The following is a 22,259-nucleotide window of genomic DNA, read 5'->3' as shown; positions in this document are numbered from 1 at the left end:
CTTGATAATTGGTGTTTTCATTTCAATCAGTAGGAGTGAGTCTCTAAATGTAAGTGGAATATCATTCTCCGCATCGTATTAATGTGTCCTTCTTCCAGATCTTGATTAATTAGTATTAACAAAAAACAAAACATCCCGTACACCAGCGTAACACCATTGATTGCTTTTTGGTATCATTTTAGACATTGTTCCCATTATAATCGCGTAAAAAAAAACCCCCCAAAAGTGCAAATATTACTAAATCTCACCGCAGTGGATAGTTCTCAATACTCGCACGCGCTCAAAGCAAACGAAACACGACGGGGGGCGAATGTTATCATTGCAAGCCAGTCAACGCCAGCAAATCATGGCGGTGGTAAAACGCTCGACAGCGCTTACCAAACACGTCTACATGGACCAAATGTCAGTGGACTGGAATTGTAGAAGAGAAAGGGGAGCTTTGTCGGAGTGAGTGTATAGAGAGACTTACACATGGGGATGCTGATGAGGCATACGACGACCTGGACGATGGAGATGGCAATCAGGGTGTGCTTTATACCGCCCTTGATGAGCCAGTCATAGGCGAAAAACGTCAGGATGAAGCTAAAAATGTTCTTGAAGATGATCATGAGGGTGAAGCCTTCGATGGTGAGATCTCCTGTACGAGTTGTTAGTATTCAACCTCAGGTATATCGTGATGGCTTATCATGACTTTACAAGGAAAACAAGAAAGGGGGTTTCTTACTATAAGCATCGACAATGTACAAGGAGCTTGCCACAGCGCCAATCACCATGCCAGCGACCTCGAAGCCGAAGAAGACGAGCGGCACAATGTAGCTGAATTCGCCGGAAATGACGTTGCCAGCCGTCAACGCGAAGCCAAACAAGCCAATGCCGCCGATGATGAGCATAGGAATGACCAGCAGGATTCGAAACTCGGGCTCATAGACGCCGTGGTTCTTCCTGGTGAGATACTTGACGCTGGAGTCGGCAAGGAGGCCTGAGATGGCAAACCCGCAGAGGGCGCCGACAAAGGCTCCCGTGTAGGCGTAGCCGGCCGGGACCTCGCCCCAGAAGTAGGGCGGGCCGATGAAGATGGCGGCGACGAGAACGCCAATGAAGACGGTCCACCCAATCATGGTTCCCTGGATGAGGCAGCCCCAGATGAAGGCAGGGTTGAGGATAAGGGGGAATGGCCGGAGCAGCAGCACCCAGTAGCGTTCATCTGTCTTGGCACCATCGAACAGGGACAGAGATTCGACGAATGATTTCTTGGGGGTCCTGGCATTTCCAATGGGCTGGAGTGTTCTCGAGGTTGGGAAGAGGACGAAGCCTGTGCGTTGCTTTGATAGCTCTTCCTCATCCGACGGCGGATTGCTAGTTGTCGCGACGCGCGGCTGGAGCTTAATCTCCTCCTCGGCCTCTGCGTTGGTGTCCGTGTTGAGCTTGGTGTCTCTGCGATACGCGGTCTCGGGGCAAAGCAGGAAAACTGCGGGAAGCGTGGCAGCCATGAAGATGGAGACAAAGTAGAAGCTCCACTTCCAGCCCAACGATGCCGTAATCTTTCCGACCAGAATAGGAGTGAAGAAGGCGCCTCCAAAGATTGCCAAGTTGGTAAAGGCCATGCGCACTCCTCGCTGGTGGACAAAGTACATGTCGCCAACGGCGGCGTTGAGCAGGCTTTCATAGGGAGCGGTGCCGACGCCCTGGAGAACTCGAGCACCGAGCAAGCTGCCGTAGTTTGTCCCCGTGGACCCGGCCCAGGCACTCGAGGCGATGATGATGAGGATTCCGAGGAGGAAGAGATGGCGCTTGCCCCAGACGCGGGCAGAGGGGACGAAGAAGATGGCAGCAGCGCCGGCGCCAAGGAGAAAGTAGCCCGTCAGGAGGGCGACTTTGGTAAAGGTCTTTGTGAGGAGACGGGAGAGCGTGACGGTGTTTGCGGCCAGGATGGGGCCGAGGGACGTGGCGAGGACGCCGGCCCAGCAGAGGGTGAAGGTGATGAGATCGCGCTTCCATAGAGGCCAGTTGAGCGGATCGTTGGGGTCGTCTGAAGGCTGAGGAACCTGTTTGCGCAAAGAGAGTCAGTGTCTGACGCAGCTGCAGCTGCTCATCTCGATCTCGAGGCTCATGGCTGGCTGGAGGACGCACGAGGATGATGGGCGTCTTGCCGCTGGTGTCGCACTTGAGCCTGATCGTGTCCTGCTCCGTCGCCGTCTGGGGCTGCGAAGGGTCATCGTAGAAATGGGTTGTGCCTGGATTACCAAAGAGGAAGCCATTGTTAGTTTTGTCATTGGCCGAGAACAAGACGAGATTGTATCAAAGCATCGAGCACATCTTGCGTTGCGACTGCGCCAAGATTTTTGCTGCAGGTACTCGAAACATCCATCATGGGCTCCCTCCCCTTACCTGGAACTTTCCCCCCCGAGCTGGGCTCGAGGATGCCAAACGCCATCTTGACTGACGTCCAGTTGCGCGCGCTTCACTTGTTGCGCAAGGTAGAAGATGAAGAGAGAGAGTTACAGCTGGTACCTGCAAGTGGTGATGGGAATCGGCGCAACAGAGCTTGACCATTGGCCCAAGACGTCAATGCAGTGCAGTCTGGGAAGTTTCAAAAGTCGTGGGGTCGTGCAGCTCGGAGAAGGGCGTTGAGCAACGGATTGATGGCCGGGCAAAAACACGAATACGGCGGGCACGAGAAATGGGTCTGGCTTATATACCGNGGGGGGGGGGGGGGGTTCACACGTCCCTCCACACGCGTCGATCCGATCAATAGCAGGGCAGAACCCGCTATAAGCCCGTGCGTTACAGGCGGGATGGAGCGCTGGAGATCAACAGCAGACAGAAAAAGCAAGACGGCAAAATAAATAAGTATATCTATATAATAATATAGGCACCTGATTAGTATATTGAACTAGTGTTGCTTTATACATCCTACATCTGAACCTTGACAAGCCACATATAGGTGCCCCAGCAACAGCCCACCGCTGATGGAAGGAGGGACGTACCCCCCCGGTATATAAGCTAGACCCATTTCTCGTGCAGGAGAGAGAGAACCTGGAACTTCGAATACATTATACACACCCACTTCAATCCCGACGTAATTCCTATGTTGTGAGACTCCCGCTTTTCTGGTGACCGAGACAGGGGGAACGTCGAACAGCAATTGAAAAATCGCCGCTCCGATCTCGAATCTCCTCTTCCATCCAAGCATCTTTCGCCCAACATGATCGCCCACCGGCTCGGCCTCGCTGCCGTGGTGCGCAGCGCGACGAAGCCCAATGTCTTCTTCAGACAGAACATCCCGCGCATGGTCCTCGCCTCTGCCATGTCAACCTCTCAGGCCCGACCTATATCGACTCAGAAGCTCTCCCGGGAGGAAGGCCAGCAAGTCCTCGCCAACCAGCGCCTGAACCGCCCCGTCTCCCCCAACCTGGGCATCTATAAAATAGAGCAAACTTGGTTCGGCGCCTCCGCCTGGACCCGTATCACCGGCTGCGTGCTCTCCGGCGCGGCCTACGTCTACTTCACCGCATACCTCGCCTCGCCTCTCCTGGGCCTCCACGTCGAAAGCGCTGCGCTAGCATCCAGCTTCGCTGCCTTACCCTTCGTCGTCAAGGGCGCTATTAAGTTTACTCTAGCTTTCCCCTTTACCTTCCACTTTATCAACGGTATTAAGCATCTGGTCTACGACTTAGGTATTGGCTTTGCTAAAACTCAGATTAAGAGGGGAGAGGCTGCTCTATGGATATTAAGCTTCCTTGGTGGTGGTTACTTGGCTTTTGGCTTATAAAGGAGTATTAATGGAAGGTTTAGAAGAAATAAGGGGAGGGGATCTTACAAGAGCTGCATTATACCACTGTTAGAGAGCTGGGCACAAAGAGGAGAGTGATGAAATCAAAGAAGAGAACAATATGTATTCTAGCCACTCTCCAGCAGCTAGATATTTAATAATGACTAAATTTATCTCTAAACCTTCCAAAACAAAGAGGATCCTCTTCTTTTATAGACATTTTTCAAGCCATAAGGTCATAGCTTGAACTTTGACGCTTCTTTGCATCGTGAAAGCTTTTAGGCACCTAATATTTAGTAACTGCTATTATATTTATATTTCTGTAGTAACTGCTGTTATATTTATATTTCTCTAGTAGCTGCTACTATATATATATTTCTTTAGTTACTGCTATTTCATTTATATTCATTTACTAGTTAGTATTATTTTTATACTGTATACGACGTGTGGTATTAAATACTCTAAAGATCCAGAGGCGTAAACAGATTTTATGATAGGTACTATTGATTCAAATTTGTGTCTATTAGCATATTGCATGGTACCAGATATTTGCAGCTTCTGATGCGTTATGCATCTCAAGCAAGTGATCAAATGTGACGAGTCAATATGGCACTGGCAGCTACACAACACCAAGGAGAACCTCGAATCATTAATTCCATCATACAACTACAACTACAACCACTATTACAAATCCTTCTTCTTCTTTTTATCCTTCTCCATCCTCATCTCCTCTTCCTCAACCCATTTATTCCAATCCACAACCCGAGCACACATCCCCTCCACCGTCGTACAACACGCCATATATCCAATCCCCCCATCCTCCGGCCTCCTCCTCGCCTCCTCATCATTCCACAAAATAATTCAACCTCGTTGCATAACCCCCCGACTGAACCCACCTAATAAGCTCTCCAGGCTCACTCAAAAATCTATCCAGAAACGGCACCGCATTCACCAAGAGGCCATACCACTCCACCAAATACGAGAGCACCAGCATCAGCACCGGCGGCGGATAACTCATGCGCGGCCCCGTCGTACTCACCGTATCCAGGAGGAGGTGGATGTCACCAAACCTCACTGGCTTTCCTCTATCCGTCACGGTAAACGGCCGTCCGGCAACCTTGGCCGCATTTTCGCCCAGCAGCGCGTCTCCGTGCAACAGATGCGCCAGCGAGGCGTTCTCGACATGTACCCAGTTCTACACGACGGCCGCCACCCACGTCGGGAGTTTTCCTATGCCGAGCATCTTACCCACGATACTTTCGTTTCTGTGCCCATAAACAGCATTTCCAGGACGAATCGCGCCTGTGCGTAGCACCGGCATGCCTGGACGGGCATCTCTCTCGTCTGCATCACAGACCAGCCTCTCTGACTCGGCCTTGCTCTGCGCATAATTGGTCAGAAACGTATGTGGTGGCCGCAGTGGCTCGAAAAAGTCCCGATCATCAAGATCCTGTATAAATCCCCGAGGTTGCTGCGTCCTTCCCCACGGCGCAAACAGCCACTTGACTTGCTTCAAAGCGGCGTTTAAGCTAAACGTGTATATGAAGATTCCGGCGCCAACCTTCTTCGCTGCCAGAAGAGAGTGTGCCGTGCCAGTAACGTTGACTCGCGAAGTTCGCTCGTGGAACATCTCGTACCGCTCAAACGGACGGATCACGCCCGCCGTGTGAAAGACTGTCAATGGCAGACTGGCCACTGCGTCTGGCCAAGGGGCTTCGTATGCTTTAAGAATTTCCGCTTCGTTGGTAATGTCAATCTGGATAAAAGCCACTTTTGACGCTGCTCCGTGTGAAAAGTCTTCCTCTAAAAGTAAACAGGCCGACGCGCATCCACGATGCGAATAGCTTCAGGCGGAGTCCCCATGGCCAAAAGATACATAATAATCTGCCCTCCAAGAAACCCTACAACACATATTATCGTCAGCAGTGTCATTCCGCTTGCAGTGAGATATCGGCAGTAAACTCACCAGAGCCTCCTACCACAATATACCGTCTATCCTTACGACGCGGCAGCTTCCCCTCCCAGTCAATCCCCTCCCTCCTCACCCGCTCAAATACATCTCGGACGTGGTCTCTCGTCAGCGGCTCTCCCGCACGATCAACCACCTCCTGAGGTGTGTGTGAAAGCACCCAGTTCAGCCTAACCATGTAAAGCACCAAGCAAATGGCGCCCACGGCGAGCACGAGAAGATATTCTCCCATAGAGGCAACCGGCTTGTAGTAAGATGCTTATAATAGTCTGCCAAACATCAAACAGCAGACGCCAAAGTTCAATCCAGCTTCAAATGAAGCAAATAACAGTGTAAAGAAGAAAGGAAGTACAGCACATGGACGCATGCAAGACATGATAGCGGGGGATATGAAATCGCAAATACATCCATGGGTGTTTTACTTTAGTGATAGGCTACCTCGTTTGATAGGCTACCGATCATCAGGCGGCACCTCGCATCATTTCTCGAATTACCTATTACCATGTATAAAGGTTACCTGCGGTGAACATGTACTAATGCACCGTATGATGGCTATCAAGCTTCAGAGTATCCAGTCAGTACATCTGTTGGCTGACTGATCATTGTTCGGCAGCTTAACAACACCAACGCACTCTCACACTCTCACCACCACTCCGCAGCCCCATCTCATTAACTCCCATCAAGTTGCTTGATTAATCTACTTGATACCTATTTGTACATCATCATTGATCCATATGACTTCCGTATACTGGCCCCTAGAGTAACCCCTGAGCACAAAACAAAGAAACTCAGCGTAGCTCACCTCCCTCCGAGCCCGGCGCCGTATGCTCTTACTCGATTCCTCGAGAAGCCATCACGGTTCCAGCATATCTTAGCTCCCCTGTATGTGATCGAATCGGTCAATGACGAACGCGAGTGTGCAAACTACAGCAAGAAGTCCAACCGACCCTTCTTCACCAAAACGCCCACTTCTTGTACTTCTTCTTCACATCTACTTCCACCAATGATTCATGGAAAGCATCCTGGTCAGTGACGCCTCTCATGGTGTCATTTGAAGATCCAATATGATCCATGTGAGAAACCATCCCAAAGGCTGGCCTGAGCATGTCTTCAAAGACATTTTCAGTCTCAAGCTGGTCGGTATTCCACGTGGTCTTGTCGCCATACTCCAAGTTGACATTTTGATTAAAGTGGTGGCGTAGACGGGAGGACGTTAGGCTGGCCTCAAAATACTTTTGAGGCAAAGCACTGTTCAACGAAGTTTTGGGGCAGGCAAAAACTCGAACTGCCCCTGCACCTCGTCTACCGCTGGACAGGCTTTCTTCCATTGAGTAGCTCATGGTGATTGTGAGGACACTATGATCTTTCTTCTTTCCGTGGCAATATCGGGCAACTCGCCGCATGGTGACGGCCTCGAGTTCACGGGTACCATTATAATCTGGATACTGAATTGTCACATCGCCCTTGTCATTGGCCCTGCAAAAGAAATCCGTTAGCTTACTATTTATCCCGGCGCACACACACTCAGTTTGTCATTGACGTACAAGATTTCCATCTCGTCGATTAGAGACTCGACGTAACATTTCAATGCATACTCAGGCTCCAAAGCCCTCGACCGGACTCCGCGCGCCTTCATATCCCAAGCTCGTTGGGGGCAATGGAGGTGGATTGCAAATATTTCGTGGCGCGGACCCCGGACTCGATATTGAAACTTTTGGGCGTTTAATTCAATGATGATGGACTCCTCGCCTCTTGGACCAAAGTAGGTGCACTGGAAATCGTACCAAGTCTCCTTCTCAAACAGGTTCCACGGGGTTTCACCTGGTGGCGTAATGCTAACCAACATATTGGCATCACCTTCCGATGTCGATAGAATAGGGGAGAAGCCAATACGGTCTTGTCGGAAATTCTCGCCATTCAAGAGGTTGGTCACATCCTTTGTTGCAAACACCGGGCCAGAACCTGTGTGGTTTACGAAGCTCGGGGCCATTTGCTTGATATATATGCGCCCAAAAACGACTTCCAGGGAAACGTAGCCCGAGGCCAACTCAAGAATTTGCGACATTTTCTTAAGCTGATTCTCTGCGTCTCGCAGGACATCACTCTTCCCTTGCGGGACATCCCAATCGTTCTTACTGCAATCCTCGAGTTTCGGTTCCTTTGAACTCTCACCCGTTTTAGAAGACGATGCCACCGATTCCGCTGAAGGAGTCGGATGGGGTCGACTAGGGCCTGCATTTGCATTGGCAGGTCGTGGTGGCCTTTGCGATGGAGCATTTGGGTACCTGGCAGCATCAGCATATCGTAGCTGTGGCTTCGTCTGCTTTGTCTGCTTCGGTGACTTTGGTGCTGCTCCAAGCACGGGAAAGTTGGAGTCGAACTAAAAGAGGGTATTTTGGTCAGTGAGAATTCATAGCTTTATCTTGTCATTTGGACTTACTTCTGCGTCAACTCTGGGCTCCCTTGGTGTCATAGAAGCCGAACGCGCATTTTGATTTCTTGGGGCTGGTCCCTGGTGGGCATTCAAACCAGTCCTTCTAGGAGAACGAGTTCTCTGAGACGAGTTGGTGATGCTACGGCCGCCTCTCTGATTCATGGTCTGAAAAAACTCTTTCGGCTTTTCCTCAAGTAATCCAAAGTCAACAAGATCACCAACGTCATGCTCCTCAGTGCCCGCCAACTCGACCAGATCACTTGTCGAAATACCCATTTGAACATGCTTCTGAGCTTTGGTAGAAACATTCGCCGAGTTGTGCTCACGAGCATCCATCAAACCAAATTGGGCCATGCCACCAGTATAAAAATGCGCAGCAGCGTGATCCTGAACTTCCAGGGGGTTGCTTTCTGTCACAATGGTAGCAATTTCTGTCTCGGTCTCAGTCCCAAGCTCGGAGGGTTCGCAGCTTTGAAGAGAAGTATATGGAGAGCCCTCATAGGCAATGTCCAAACTGTCTGGCTTAGAAGGCGACTGCTGAGTCTGCGATTCATCGTCTAGCCATATTAGGTCATCGGAACGTTCAAATCGCTCAAACCGGATGATGTCTTCATTCACTTCTTGAAGGTCTGCAACTGTACTCCGAACCGCATTGCCGAGCATTTCATCCTCACATGGAACTTCCTCGTCTGAGTCGCTGAGAAAGATGAGAAGATCTTCCTGGTCGCAGTCAGACACCGCAAATGGATATTGAATCATGCTCTCCGATTCTCCAAGGCCTGATACAGCGCCTGTTGTTGTTGATGGCTCTAATATGTGGGAGTACTCGTTCTCGGTAATGGCCAGTCGCCGCGTAGATCTTACGAATGTATCCACATCCTGCAATTTTGGAGAAGCGAGAAGCTTCTGGTCGTTGGGTAGCTCTTGATTCTGTGCTACTCTGTAGCCATTGTTGACAGATACAGGGGAGGTTGGCTCCAGGTTATCGTCCACCACCGAGTCATTAAGGACGCTTTGACTGTTTTGCACAGGTCCACGAAAGGCACTGGATGCCCTTGTTTCAGCTGATGCCAGGATGGCTTGATCTTTCGGATATTTCCAGTCATGTACTACTTGAACCTTGGCGTTCTTTTTCTTGGTAGGCAAAATGTAACCCTTGAAGGCGTTGAATGTCTGTCCCACTTCGAGCTGGCGTGTATCTTTCAGCGGATAAACAGTATTATCAGTGATCCAACGGCCAGTTCTATCTCGAGTGTGAGTCCTTATGACAGCCGCGTTTGAGAGATACTTGTACTCCTCCGCAATAGCCAAGCTGCCAGACCGAACGGCAAAGGTCGCCTTGACTAACCCAACGTGAGACATCCATCTGTATGTGAGTTTGGTAGCCGCAGGTCCCTCGAGTAGAATCAGGTGCGATGATACCTTTGGTTTACTTGCCTATATCTCGTTAGATGTCTCAATCTTGCTATGGTAGCAGAGGAGAGAGTAAAATACGCACCAGTAGATTCAGAATCGTCTGAAGCCTTTGTACCGCTCTATCAACCAGATCCATTGACTGCCAAGATCCGATATAGATTAGATTCTCCCTCAGGTTGTGCGACATTTCACAATTCGTGTGAAATGCAAAGTCAACCACATTGTTAGGCGCGTTCTCGGACTTTGAAACGCGGGAGAAGACAGACAACAGCGTATCGATGGAGACTCCAGTAGAATTCTGCAGCCCTCTCCACACTGTCTTGAAAGGTAGTTGGCCCAGTATTGCAGGAAATCTGTATTCCTCAAAGTCTTGATAAAGGTCGTTACCGATAGACTTGAGGACCACCCATGGAATTATGAGAGGTTCACTGGTCTCCCTGGAGACGACATCTGGATGAAACGTGCCCTCACGCACATCAGAATCTACCACGTTAAAATCTAGTGGTCGGACCTCCTTTTTCAGGAGCTTGTGCAAAAGATGCTGGATGATATCGGAAACTCGGTTCTGAAACTCAGTCACCGTGATACATTTGAACCAGGGTATTTCTGGCTCATACAGTATCTCGAGAAGTTTGCCCTGGAAGAATAGTTAGTAAAGTCTCCAACCAGACCAACATGCTACAGAACGCACCTGACAGGCCGATTGGGCAGATTCAATGATACGCTTGACACCAAGTGGGAGTAATGGAGGGTTGCAGGTGATGTAAAACTCTACGACACCATAAGACCCAAGTGTTGGATTCGGAGCTGCCAATGTGGCCAAGGCCGTTCTCACTGCCGATGCATCCGCGTTGTACTCAGAGCTTCCGCAAGACATTGTGACAAAATGTCCACAGACAATAGTTGAGATATAAGGTAACGACAGCCTATACTTTGTGATCAGCTTTTATATCTTGTAGCTATTCCCACGCAAAGCAGGGAATTGCCGGTATAGGCATCGAGGCGCCTCTGTGCCCAGAAAGAAATCATAAGGTGGGAATCTCCGACTTACCTAGCAATCGGACCACACTCGGGGTACAATAAACGGTTCTTACTGCAGAAATCAAGACATAGAAGCTTCCAAAGTAATCCAGAATGCACCTAAGCGACCTCTAGAAATGAGGAAGGTCAGCAGGGAACCGAAGCATCAACACCCAAATCAGTGTCCAAACAAAGCCGGCTATCCTCTTGCACAGAGTTGGCCAAAATGGAATACAAGCAAAGGACCAACGTATAAGAAAACGAGAAGGCAAAGACGAAGTTTTATGCCATTCTCGTCATGTGCTTATGCGGATTGAGGTGAGTCTGTGGTTGGAAACGAAGAAGGAGAGGAATAGGGAAAAGGAAACAAACGGAAAACAAGAGGAGGATAAATGAATAAATAGGGTACCTGTGGTCGAGAATCTTAGGGCTACAAAGAGAACAAAGTAGCACAGCAGCTGCCAGGTGGGTGGCAGCTGGGAGGGAAAGTGCAGCAGGCACGTGAACTCCTGACCGCTTTGCACGAGAGCAATTCACTGCAGCTTTAATGGCTTCAACGTTACTTGTAAGTGAATAATTTAATATTGCCTGTAAGTGAATAATACAGTTAATTGTATTGTTTAGAAAAGTATAGAAACCTAGGGGGTTATGAATAAGGGAGTGTTATCAAGAGGGTGAAATTTGTATGCATCTTCTGTCGAGGATTGTTGATACAGCTTATTAACAGGTGTATGTTGAGTAAACATATCACTGTAGAATCGCCAAAATGCAGTAGAATCAGCTCTTTTGTTTATTAGATTCTCATTTCCTCAACATCATATGTAGAGTCTAACGCAAACACAGCTTACAAAACAAAGATGCGTCAACTGATTGTCCGCAATATACCGTATCATTCAGTAATAACTCAACAAGAACAAGAACAAAACCCACAGGTTAAGTCCTTAATATATGCATTCATATTCCATATCTTTGTTTTGTATTCTCTTAAACACACAATGGCTCCTTATTTATCATTTATCTATATATATGCAAGTGTACTATATCCTTTCTCGCAGCCAAAGCGCAATTATACTCTCTCCCAGCTTCCGTATCGCTCTGTTCCAAAAAAAGCTAACAGACATAGCGCAAGCATGGGTGGAGATTATACCGCTTTAGATTCTTTTCATTCTTTTCTTTGTTCTTTGTTCCTTTGTGAAAAATGCATCCAACGCCAAGTGCATCACGAAAGCAAAGGCTTCCCAGCATGCAAAATACAGAAGAAGGGGGAGGAAGAAAAAACAAGGGTGAAGGGGGAAGAAGACTATCATATCCTGTCCAAAGCCAACTGACCGCTCTCTCTATGTAATTAACAGAAACGAATGAAGAAGTAGTAGAAAAAACACAGGGTCAATGTAGGGAGAGAAGGGGAAGAAGTAATAAAAGCAATAAGCAAAAAAAGACAAGAGAGGGTTAAAGGGGAGAAGGCAGGAGAGAGAGAGAAAGTGGTATCATTATTTAAAGTCGCTGTAGCCGCACATCGGTGGTGGGAAGTGGGAAGCAATAACACAAAGCAGAAGAAAGAAGAAGAAAAGCCATGAGCATAGAGTCCCCCCGTAAGAATGCACCGACAGTTTCGATAAAAAACGCAAAGTGGTTCCAACGCCAAAAGGAAAAAGGCAAATCCAGAGGGAGAATATGGCCGTGATAGAGGAGAGAACAGTAGAGACAAAAGGGGGCGCGTGGCGTAAGGCAGTGATGCCATGCAGCTTCACATTCACTCAGCACCCTTGACGTTCGCCTTGACGTTTAGCGCCCATCTCAGCTTGTCCAGCGTCTCCCTAGACTCTTCCAGTATTCTTTGCTGCTCGGCTTCCGTCTTCCTGGCGTTCTCCTTGATGTCCTTGAGATTCTCCTCCTGCGCCTTCTTGTACTCCTCAAACAAGCGTGCAATGTCTTCCTTTTCGCGCCTCAGCTTCTGGATGTTGCTGTCCTGCTGCTCGCACAAGTCTCGCAGTGTCTGGATCTTATCGTCGTCCGACTTGCGCTCGTCAACGATGGTGGTGATTTCCGTCTTGATCGTCGCAATGGCCTTGTTGACCTCGTCGCCCTGGTCGCGCCAATGGGAGGAGATGGCGTTGTACCGGCCCTCCATCAGCTGCGCATAGCTCGTTGCGTCGTCGGCCTGCGTTTTGGCGTCGCGCTTGGCCTTTTCCATCTCGTCCCTCCAGTTCCGCTCCAGCTCTTGAGCCGCCACGGCCTTCTTCTTCTCCATGTCGACCGTTGCCATGAGGGTTTCGACCTGGCGTTCTTTTCTCGCTAGCAGTGTCTTGGTGACGTTTGCTTCCAGCAGTCGGCTTTCGTAGTCGCTGACCATGCGCTCCATCTTGTCCTCGACCAGCTTGGCCGCCTGCTTGGCCTCTTCCGCGCGCAGTTTCTCAATCTTGATCTCGCGCTTTAGGGCGTCATTGTCGCTGACGAGCTTGTTGATGACTCGACCCGTCTTTCCCAGACCGGCCTTGCCAATTGTCGAATCCCATTGCGCACTGTCCTGGTGGTCGAGATCTCCGTCTCCCAAGCCGCCGTTCTCTTCTGGCGGTGCCGGGGTTATGACTCTCGGTATGGGACCGACGACTTCGATGGGGGCCTCAGGCTCAGGCACCTCAGGAACGGTAGTGGTGTCGAGATTAGGTTTCGGGGATGGCGCCTCCTCGATCGTCCCGTTAGACGCCACGGTGGACAGTCCGCTGGCCTTGCTGGTGACGCTGCTGGACAGCCCGTTGCTCTCGGGACTCGTCTCAGAGCCCTCGAAACTGGGCACGCTGCGGATCGTGGCCGTCCTGCCCAGGACCTGAGCCTGCTTGGAAACGGAGGCGGCGCGACTCGGCATGGCGTTGACGGTGCCGGCAGAAGCTGGTGTTAAGGTTCTGGTGCCCGGTGAATCATCTAGCGAGGGGCGCGCGGGATTGGAGGCTGCGAGGGGCGATTCGCATCAGCGGTCAGTCAAATCAATCACTCGATCCGGTCCAGATAGCAGAGATGAATCGGGGGGTTGTTTTGTTTGGTGATGGTTGTGACTTGTGGTTTGTGCAGGGCAGTGCAAGTGCAAGTGTATGTACAAGACAAGTACAGTACGAGCCAGGTACGGAATAGGTAAGCAATCTGGTGTCCAAAATAAGGTACAAAGTGTCATGTGTAATTAAGAGGTGGAGCTCGTTTTCGCGTAAATGAGCAGCAATGCGTGCAACGCGCAGCCGTCACTCATTAGAAAACCGGAGCCCGGAAGAGGCGAGGATTTTGCAGTCAGAGCGCAGCCGCAGCGATCAAGGGGCGCAGAGTGTACTGTAAATGTACCTAGCAGGTACTCGTACTCCGTAAAGAGGGTAAAAAAACACTGACAACATGAACTCTTCATACTAACCTGTGCCCTGCAGTGAATCCTGGTGAATGCTGAAAAACTGCTTGTGAAGGCGGCGAAGAGCCATGTCTGCCTGCAGCTACCTTGTGCTTCTTTCGCTTCAATTCTCCTCCGTCATCCACTGTCTCATACAAATGGATAATATGATGGAAACGGCCGTGTTTCGTTTATGCTGCAAGCACCGCTGAAACCGCTGCCTCAATCTCAGTCTTCAAGTCAGTCAGCGCAAGTGCCCTGTGCCGTGCTGTATTATGAGCCGGGGGATGGAGGGCAAGGGTCGATGAGATTGGTGATGTAAGATGAGCAGAGCTGGGGGCGATGCAGTATTCGACGATCACGTATCAGAAGAGAAGCAACAAACAAATGTCAAGTATAAAAAGAAGAGAAATAAAAGAAGAGAAGAGAAGAGGAAACCAGAATAGACGAGATACGAGCAAAACAAATAAAAACTTCACCACGTCATGCCATGCATTAAAAGGGCGGCCATTTGTTAGTTCGTTCTTGTACACGTAGCTACTGTATACCGCCTCTCACTAATAAACAAGGGGAAGCCCCCAACGGCAACCAAAAATAATAAACGGCATCCAAGGGACATAATCAACACAATGCGGCCAATCACAGAGAGGCAGAAGAAGAAGAAAAAAGCAAAACATGAACACACACACAGCCCCTCATCCTTCTTTGTTTTTGCTGTCTCTCGCTTGCCGCCTTTCATGTCTCTCTCTAATCTCTACTCAGCCTGCAGCGAAAAAAACAGGATCAGCCTGCAGGGGACGCCATGCTTACCTGACCTATGAACGGCTTCACGTGTCGCGTGCATTGTGTGGTGCTGCTGCATTGTATTTGTTGCGTACTCCGTAGAGATGCTGCAGGTCTGTTAAAAAGGATGCATCCATGCATGCATGTGAAGGGGCTGGCCAGGCAACCAGGACGTGCGCAGCAACTCCAATAAAATATCGCCGACGACGTTATTAATCATGGGGTATGATGTAACTGCAACGACAAACTTTGGAAACGCAAAATACGGGGTAATCAATAAACATTGATTGATTGACCGTCCAACACGCCGCCGTCCTTCTCCCTTGCATTGCCAATGTCACTTCAGCTCTTGACTGACGGCTTCTTGTTAGCGAGAAATAAGCTGCAGGGTACCCCATTCAATCCATCGATGAAGCTATTGGGACAAATCTCGCTTCTCAGGTGTGAAGAGTAAAACCTTGGGTAGATGACGCATGAAGCCGGAAACAACAGCAGAGAATCGTGTCTGGGACCAGCAGAAAGATTTCTCACATGTTGTAATGAATGTGGGAAAAGAAAAAAGGTTGCATAGAGGTAGATACAGAATATAAATTCCTGTATAATATTGGTATTGTCCAAATAACTGCTAGGTATAGTATTTATTTGCCCGCCAAACTCTTCATCTGCCCGTTTGTAAACCTCATACAAAATTTATTCATCGCCCCCTTCTTCCAATACACTGGGGCAGTTCCGTGGTAAACCATCCCTATACATACACATCTCTCTTATATCCCGGATATCCGCGCCATCTTTTCTCATGTTCGCGTGGCGGTCAACGAAACGCCTTGCCCCGATTTCATACGCAAGTTCTACGCCGCTATTACGACTTAGTAAAGTCCCTCTATTTTGTCCAATCATGATCTGGCCATGCATTCTGTGACGAATCCCTCCCACATTCGAGCCGATACTTTTTTCTTTGTCTTGCACAGCTTCTTGGCTGCTGAGAACTGTCATCTTTCAAGCTGTTGGTATCACATCTGGCCCCTCTCCTAGTCATTCTGTAAGTAGGTACAGCGCCATTGTTTATGTGGTAATGGCAGCTCCTGCTGGTGCTGGTGTCGGGCTATCGTTGTTTTCGCGGTTTGTTGCATTTTCTAGAAATAGTGGCCGATATTTGGTAAGATATTTGCCGGCCATAGACCTAGCATCTTCGTCTATTCCAACCGTTAGCTCTGTATGCCCCCGACCGATAGTCGTATGCTTAAAAAAGTGGTAAAGGGGAACGAAGGGGGGGGGGGGGAGAAGAAAAAAAAGACATACAGTCTGTCCAAATATCTTGAACTGTATCCAGAGCAGCCTCTTTGATGGGAGGCCGCATAATCACCAAATACAGCAAGCTCGTCAACGCCAACTGCGTCACACTTGGATCTCGACACATGTGCTTCACGCGAGAAAGAATCGCCCGGTTTAGCTCGGGAATCTCGCTCAGAAACCGCGTCAGCACCTTGTCCTGTGGGCGCAGGTACGGTAGAAAGCCGTCAATGAGCCGTAGCGTGCACTTCTCGTAGTATAACGGATGGTCGCCCCCGGCTTTTTGTTGCACCTTGTCGTTGTACCACTCCTCGCACAGCCATGATACCGCGACGTCAATGTGCGTTCGGAAGTCTTCCATGATGTAGTTGTAAAGAATCTCCCTGATACCGTTGTTGAGGGATGACGGCCGGCTAGAGTCGTCTGCCTCGGCCTTGACTGATATCTCTTCAAGCCCTGCCGATGACCGTGTTGCCAGACGTGCCAAAATGGTCATCCAGGAATCTCTGCTCTCGGAGCTCGCTGCAAGGCGATTGAATCCGGCCTTTTGCTTCTTCGTTGCTGGTTCATCTAGAGACTTCATCATCTCTAGCACTCTCGTTACCGTGCCATTGCCCGCGTTGAGAGCCATCTCTGGCGTCAACTGCTGCGGCTGGGGAAGGCTGAAGGATCTCAGCCCCAACGTGTCGTCCAGGCTTATTCTGGGTTCGGCCACGGCTGGTGCCGGGGCGCTATCCAGCTTGTTCAGGATCTGCTCCGTATCCTCTGCTTGATAAAAGTCCGGCTCATAGTCATCCTCATCCTCGTCAACACCCAAAGGCGCAGTGTTTGGATTCAGCTCCGCTGGAGGGCTATTGTTCAGCGTCTCCAGTCGGCCGCGAACGCCATCTACAGCCTTTGCGAGGACCTGGGCATCCAACCTAGACAGGGTATTCACGGCAATTCTGGCTACGAGGCTGGGGGGAACCTGAGAGACGTCGAAGAACTTGAGTCCATCGTTGCCAATAAGGGTAAAGACGTCGGCCAGGCTATGGGGGCCTGGGCCCAAGGGGGGGATCTGGATCTGGGAAGCCTCGATCCGTGGGCGCTTGGCATCATATCCGTCTTGTGGCTTGGGCTCCAGAGGTCTTTTCCGGCCAGCACTGTCGAAGAGCTCGGCTACCATACGCATTGTGCCCTCCACATGCTGCTGTATTCTAGGCACGATTGGGTTGTGGGGGTCTCGCTTACTCAGGTGAATCAATAGCAGCCGTGCCGTCTTTTCCATGGACTTGATCATCACCTTGGTTTTGGGGGTCAATGGCGAGTTGGCGGCTTGTAGAGGGTTGAAGTTGAGCAATGCATTGAGGATCCGACTGGAGGTAGCCGGGCGAGTCCGCACCATGATGGACAAGCAGTTCAAAGTCGCATCTACAAGAAGACCATCGCTAAGCTTGGTAAGTATAGGCTACGCCTCAAATGGTCAGGGTACCAGATTCGAGTTGGAACTTACTTGTTCCCCTGTAATATACTCAACATGCGGTCCAACAGCCCACTTGCCTCTGCCTCGAGAGTTCTAGGATCGAGCGTCTGGTGGTTGGGCGGCACTTTGTCCAGAGAGACATCCAGTCCGCCACCATACTAGAAGAACATTATGTGTTAAGGAGGTCTACTTTTTGTTGTCTGGAATAGCCATCATTTCTTACCCTGTGTTCAGCGCCCGAAGCAACGCTTTGCGCCAGCACCACTCGCTGGGCAAACTTGATGCAGCATATCCTCACCGTGGGAGGGACAATGTCCCACAGCTGCAAAATCTTCTGCTTGATACTCACCATCCTCTCCCACGTCACCGTGTCGTAGCTGTTGTTGATGCTGCGATGGAGGCAAAGGTCAGTTCAACGATACGTTTCTTTACAATGGGAAGAGAAGGCCACCGACATCCACCTCATGGCCAGCGGATAGATGCTCGCTGCCGTCTGTATCACATTCCTCAGGACCTGTGCATCACCCTCGTGCTCAATCAGCGACTCCAGTGTCGTCAACACATATGGCTGCATCGTCTCCTTCTCGGAATTGGGCAGCGCCGGCGTGGCAAATGCCTCGGCCAGGAAATCAGTGACCCATCGTCGCAGCTCTATCGGCGCCGTGGGCCCAATGATGGGCAGGATGCCTCTGACCACGCTTGGATAGTACTTGACGTCGCCCAGGACCAGCTTGCGGGCATCATTGAGCTGGCGGATCTGGTCTGGCACAGAGAGGGCCGACGAGGTAGCCATGACGTCGACGAGGCGGCAATGGCAGGCAGATAGATATAGATGGTGGTATCTCTCAATGCGTGGGACGAGCGATAGGCACGAGCGAAGCGGACGACATCAGAGGAGGGGAACGTGCGGGAGAAGAATGCAGATGCAGATGCAGATGCAGCATTTGAGGTCGCGCGACAAACAGGCTAGGCTACTGGAATAGTATCAATCTCTTTCTTCTAGTCGATCGTCATGCCCTGCGCCAATCTCTCCCACACCAGCCACCACAAGTTCTTGAAGCTCGTGACTCGGAGTCGCAGCAAGTCGCGCTTGTTGGAATGGCGCTGCCGAGGTCGTCGATATCGAGATGCTTGGCGAGCCGTGTTCTTTGGTGAAGTCGCAAAGGCAATGCAGATGGCAGATTTGCTGGTTGCTTGGGGAAGCTCTGCCAAAAGGTTTTGGCGACGGGAACGTGACGCGGGTCCAAGGTGGCAGATCCCTGTCAGAGTGTGGTCGGCAGTAACTCGTAAGAACTTTTTGGCCTAGGCCTGGAATCTGGGTGCTTTTTCGAGGTACTGGCTCGGGCGACTGGCTGCTAACAGCAGTGCCTGGGGTGCACGGCAGATGCTGTTTAGCCGGAGAAGCGCCGTCAAGGTCAGTTCTGCGCTCATCCCACTCTCTGGCGCATGATACGATGCATCTTGGCCTTGAACAAGAGCTTTGCTGCATCTTGCTTCGGAAAACATGTACAGCTCTCCATATCGATCAATGGCGTACGTCTCCCATCTACATATACTCTTTGATTTGCGAAACTCAATTAACAGAAATTTATTCTAGATCCCATACCACCTACTACGATCGGCGCCTGCGACAAGGCCCTGCCCTTGTTCGAGCGAGACGGCCATATCTTTTCAAGAATGCTCTGACCGGCCTTGGGCTCTTTGCGCTCGTTGGAGGAGTTTGTAAGCTCATGGATCATCCATACCCCGTTCACCCGACTGCAATGACTGACGCTGTCTTTCTCTTCTCTTTACTACAGACTGGTATACCATCAGCGCCGTTGGGCAAGACGACTTCGAGGATGTCAAGGTTCCGGATGCGCCTCGACAGGCGTCCAATGCGAAATAAATACATGTATACATATCTATGAAAGAAAACTATTCACGACAACGAGATAAGGGCGCCTAGGCGTTGCAAATTACAATCCGTCAGCTAAATTTGCTGTGTACTATTACTTTTTAGAATCTGAAAATGGGCTTTGTTGATTCAAAGCCGCTTGCCTCTCCTACATTGTACATCACATATCACAACCCATTACAAATATTGGGCCGCAATTGTTGAAATGATATTCTGTTGCCTTGAATATGTGTAAATGATAATGCGAAAAAACAAGCCGCCATTTCTGTACAATGAAAGACTTCCCTTCTGCCATGCAAAGACAATCCCGTTGCCGCCAGTATCAACCTCCCGAAACCTGGACATGATAAACGCCGTCGAATCTTTATTACCAGTGTAACCATCCTTGAACCCTTCAGACCAAAAACACACACGCATAGACAAAAGAAGATGAAAAACAAAAGGCCGCACTTCCTTTTACAATGAGCCGACAACAAGCCCTGATCTTGGGTATCATTAATGTCCGAACGCAGAAATCCTCATATCACAGCCCGGCTACGCGGGTCCCTTTCTTGAACAATATGCAATTTTTTTTGTTTCTTCAAATGGAAGAGCAGGCACATCTCAAGCCGCTGCCGTTTTTGACCCGCGACCAAGTCCCGAGATGCCGCCTATTTGCTTCATTTGGTGAGTTGCTGGGTTCAAGATATTCCGCGTTATTTCGGGCGACTCGGATAGCCGTGCAGAGAGAGCAGGCGATCGAACTGCTCCCGGCCCATCGAGAGCTACCTTGAGATCGGTCGAGGCGGAAAGCGCATTTTGTGGTGTCCGACCAGCAGGGACGGGGACAGCTGGCTCGGGGCGAGCTTCCGCCGAAGCTGAATGGTGCTGGTAGAACTTATGAGAGGAGTGATTCGGGTTTGCCCAAGGTGTGTTCTTGACAAACTGCTCTCCTGCTGGGTCAAGACGAGTCAGGTGTGGCGGTTGGTATTCCTCACGGATCTGACTTATCGAGGGCTTGTGCCGCAGACGCCGGGTTCGCTGATGGCGGGTCAGCAAATGAGAAATAATTTTTAAGCAATGGCTAGCTGTAATAATAATTTCGGACTCACTTCCATGAGGGCCAAGTCAGCTTCCAGCTCTGATGCAGATGCTCCTTGCAGCTCCGGTCCGGCTGGGAAGCCTTCGTACTTGGCGAGGCCGGCGAGAGTCGACACCTCTGTGTTGTAGGCAATGGCGTTCCGGACGCGCTGCGAGGGATCCTTTGGGAACAACAGGCCATAATCTGGCAAGCTGTGCGCACTACGCCGAGCGCTCTGCACGTCGTACCATTGCCTGTTGAGAGCCTCCAGAGCATGCTCTCGCTTCTCGCGGATAGCCTGAAAGTATTGGCCCCATATCTGAGCTTTCTGTGCTACTGCGCGCCGCTCAAGGGCCTTGAGTCGGTATTCGTGCTCGGTATTGATAGCTTGTAGCTTCTGTTCGAGTCGGTCATCAAGGCACTGCTTCATGTTGAGGTATTCAGGATGTGTAGGCTCTGGGGCATGCAGCGACTGCTCCTCCTCTTCGAGCCTCTGCAGCCTATCCTTGTAAAGCCTGCATAAAATGTGAGCAGAGCGTCGTCGAGTCGACCAAGTCAGGCGGCTTACCGGTCCCTAAAGATACCAAACATTTCCTCTATCTGAGTCCAGTCTCGATAGGCAGCTTGCTTCTTTTCCACTAGATTGTTTCCCCATCAAATTAGCTTGTGCGTGATACACCTGACTGATTCTGGGAAAGCTTACGCTCTTCGAGATTTCTCGCCGCAGCATCAGTCTCTTCGTCAGCTTCGGGTTCTGCCTCGTCTTCCTCGGGGTGATCGGCCTCAGCCTCTTCTTCCATTGTGGGATCTTGCTGCTCGTCACGAACTTCAGCTCGAGCTTCGCTGTCGGCATCATCTGAGACGACCGTCTTTCGCTTGGAGCCGGTGCGTTTGGTCTTCCTTGTCACCTCTAGAAGCTCGTCCTCTGCCGGTGTGTCTTGGGCCGTGGCAGACGCCTCATCGTCGTCCCCGGGGGACCCGCGTCCGCTTGCCGGGTTCGCAGCCGGTGTCGCGTCATCTTCAGTAGCTGCAGGAGGACCGTCGCCATCTCCGTTGGCAGCGGAGATTGACCCGGTGCGTTTCCTCGCTGGCTGTTCTAAGTCTAATGGGTGTTCGATGGCGGCAGATCGCTTCCGCTTCCTCTCTTGTGAAGAATCGCTCCGGGCACCTTCATCTGCCTTCAAAGCCGTGGTCAAGGGCTTTGTCGGCGATTCGTTCTCATCAATGTCGTCTTCGTCTTCGTCTTCATCGTCTTCCTCGTCGATGTGGCTGTCGTCGCCTGAGGCAGAGTCATCGCGGCCGTTGGCTAGCGCCCTGCGGAGCTTGCTCGGAGTGTGCTCAAAAGCCTCTCCGTCATTGAAGCGCCCAATTCCAACGTCACGATGTCTCTGTATTTGTGGAGTGTCGTAGAGTCTCAGGGTTTCGGCTTCGGTGTCGTTGGCCTCAGAGTTAACGTCAGATGCTGCGTCGGAAAGGGCGCTGTCAGAGTCTGATCCGCCGTGGTCGGTGGCACGGGTGTCTTCAGGACCGACGCTCATATTGTCTCTGTCAAGATGCATGTGCTCAATCTCCTCGTCGTTGGCATCTTTGTCGTCGACCTCGCTGAGAGGGCTGGAGATGTTGCTGTCCTCGAGATCGCCGCCCGTAGCCACGGGGGGGAAAGCAGCCGACGCCGAGGCCGTCGCTGCCATTGTGGTGCCGGTAGCGCAGAGCGAGACTCTTGAGCAGACTGCTGATGCGAATCGGCAGTCGAGACAAGGGCGGCTTCAGCTCTGTCGGTCGACAG

General features: G+C 50.7%; 9 protein-coding genes across 9 annotated transcripts; 3 read left to right on the top strand and 6 right to left on the bottom strand.

Annotated features, from left to right (window-relative positions):
* Positions 1-316: 316 nt before the first annotated feature.
* Positions 317-2,434, bottom strand: M431DRAFT_76345 (hypothetical protein; the record flags this gene model as incomplete). The annotated part of the gene is made up of 5 exons (XM_024922453.1): positions 317-387; positions 470-637; positions 725-2,045; positions 2,131-2,234; positions 2,389-2,434. 5 exons carry the CDS (start codon positions 2,432-2,434, stop codon positions 317-319), a joined length of 1,710 nt encoding a protein of 569 aa, XP_024779007.1.
* A 586-nt stretch (positions 2,435-3,020) lies between these two features.
* M431DRAFT_504247 (hypothetical protein) lies at positions 3,021-3,958 on the top strand. Its single transcript, XM_024918442.1, has one exon. The coding sequence runs from the start codon at positions 3,206-3,208 to the stop codon at positions 3,770-3,772; it is 567 nt and encodes a 188-aa protein (XP_024779006.1). The 5' UTR covers positions 3,021-3,205; the 3' UTR covers positions 3,773-3,958.
* Positions 3,959-4,616: 658 nt separating this feature from the next.
* On the bottom strand, positions 4,617-5,973 carry M431DRAFT_478415 (hypothetical protein; the record flags this gene model as incomplete). Its single annotated transcript, XM_024915671.1, has 3 exons — positions 4,617-4,967; positions 5,025-5,575; positions 5,739-5,973. The coding sequence occupies 3 exons, from the start codon at positions 5,971-5,973 to the stop codon at positions 4,617-4,619; spliced, it is 1,137 nt and encodes a 378-aa protein (XP_024779005.1).
* Positions 5,974-6,694: 721 nt separating this feature from the next.
* M431DRAFT_478414 (hypothetical protein) lies at positions 6,695-10,468 on the bottom strand (the record flags this gene model as incomplete). Its single annotated transcript, XM_024915670.1, has 5 exons — positions 6,695-7,217; positions 7,286-8,121; positions 8,182-9,612; positions 9,674-10,228; positions 10,283-10,468. The coding sequence occupies 5 exons, from the start codon at positions 10,466-10,468 to the stop codon at positions 6,695-6,697; spliced, it is 3,531 nt and encodes a 1,176-aa protein (XP_024779004.1).
* Positions 10,469-11,389: 921 nt separating this feature from the next.
* M431DRAFT_300420 (hypothetical protein) lies at positions 11,390-12,151 on the top strand. The gene has a single exon (XM_024914152.1). It carries the CDS (start codon positions 11,469-11,471, stop codon positions 11,937-11,939), a length of 471 nt encoding a protein of 156 aa, XP_024779003.1. The 5' UTR covers positions 11,390-11,468; the 3' UTR covers positions 11,940-12,151.
* M431DRAFT_300419 (hypothetical protein) lies at positions 12,152-14,283 on the bottom strand. Its single transcript, XM_024914151.1, has 2 exons — positions 14,009-14,283; positions 12,152-13,560 (listed from the first exon to the last, which is right to left on the bottom strand). The coding sequence occupies exons 1-2, from the start codon at positions 14,070-14,072 to the stop codon at positions 12,365-12,367; spliced, it is 1,260 nt and encodes a 419-aa protein (XP_024779002.1). The 5' UTR covers positions 14,073-14,283; the 3' UTR covers positions 12,152-12,364.
* A 1,053-nt stretch (positions 14,284-15,336) lies between these two features.
* On the bottom strand, positions 15,337-18,784 carry M431DRAFT_504244 (hypothetical protein). The gene is made up of 5 exons (XM_024918441.1): positions 17,972-18,784; positions 17,740-17,905; positions 17,547-17,674; positions 16,064-17,481; positions 15,337-15,957 (listed from the first exon to the last, which is right to left on the bottom strand). Exons 1-5 carry the CDS (start codon positions 18,307-18,309, stop codon positions 15,827-15,829), a joined length of 2,181 nt encoding a protein of 726 aa, XP_024779001.1. The 5' UTR covers positions 18,310-18,784; the 3' UTR covers positions 15,337-15,826.
* Positions 18,785-19,044: 260 nt separating this feature from the next.
* Positions 19,045-19,404, top strand: M431DRAFT_1938 (hypothetical protein; the record flags this gene model as incomplete). Its single annotated transcript, XM_024913228.1, has 3 exons — positions 19,045-19,049; positions 19,114-19,238; positions 19,316-19,404. 3 exons carry the CDS (start codon positions 19,045-19,047, stop codon positions 19,402-19,404), a joined length of 219 nt encoding a protein of 72 aa, XP_024779000.1.
* Positions 19,405-20,465: 1,061 nt separating this feature from the next.
* On the bottom strand, positions 20,466-22,164 carry M431DRAFT_76950 (hypothetical protein; the record flags this gene model as incomplete). Its single annotated transcript, XM_024922517.1, has 3 exons — positions 20,466-20,988; positions 21,042-21,111; positions 21,177-22,164. 3 exons carry the CDS (start codon positions 22,162-22,164, stop codon positions 20,466-20,468), a joined length of 1,581 nt encoding a protein of 526 aa, XP_024778999.1.
* Positions 22,165-22,259: the final 95 nt, after the last annotated feature.

This window comes from Trichoderma harzianum (assembly GCF_003025095.1).
Source record: "Trichoderma harzianum CBS 226.95 unplaced genomic scaffold M431scaffold_2, whole genome shotgun sequence".
In the NCBI taxonomy this organism is placed as follows: Eukaryota; Fungi; Ascomycota; class Sordariomycetes; order Hypocreales; family Hypocreaceae; genus Trichoderma; species Trichoderma harzianum.
Note: the sequence above shows the minus strand (reverse complement) of the source record. Positions and strands in the feature narration are given on the sequence as shown.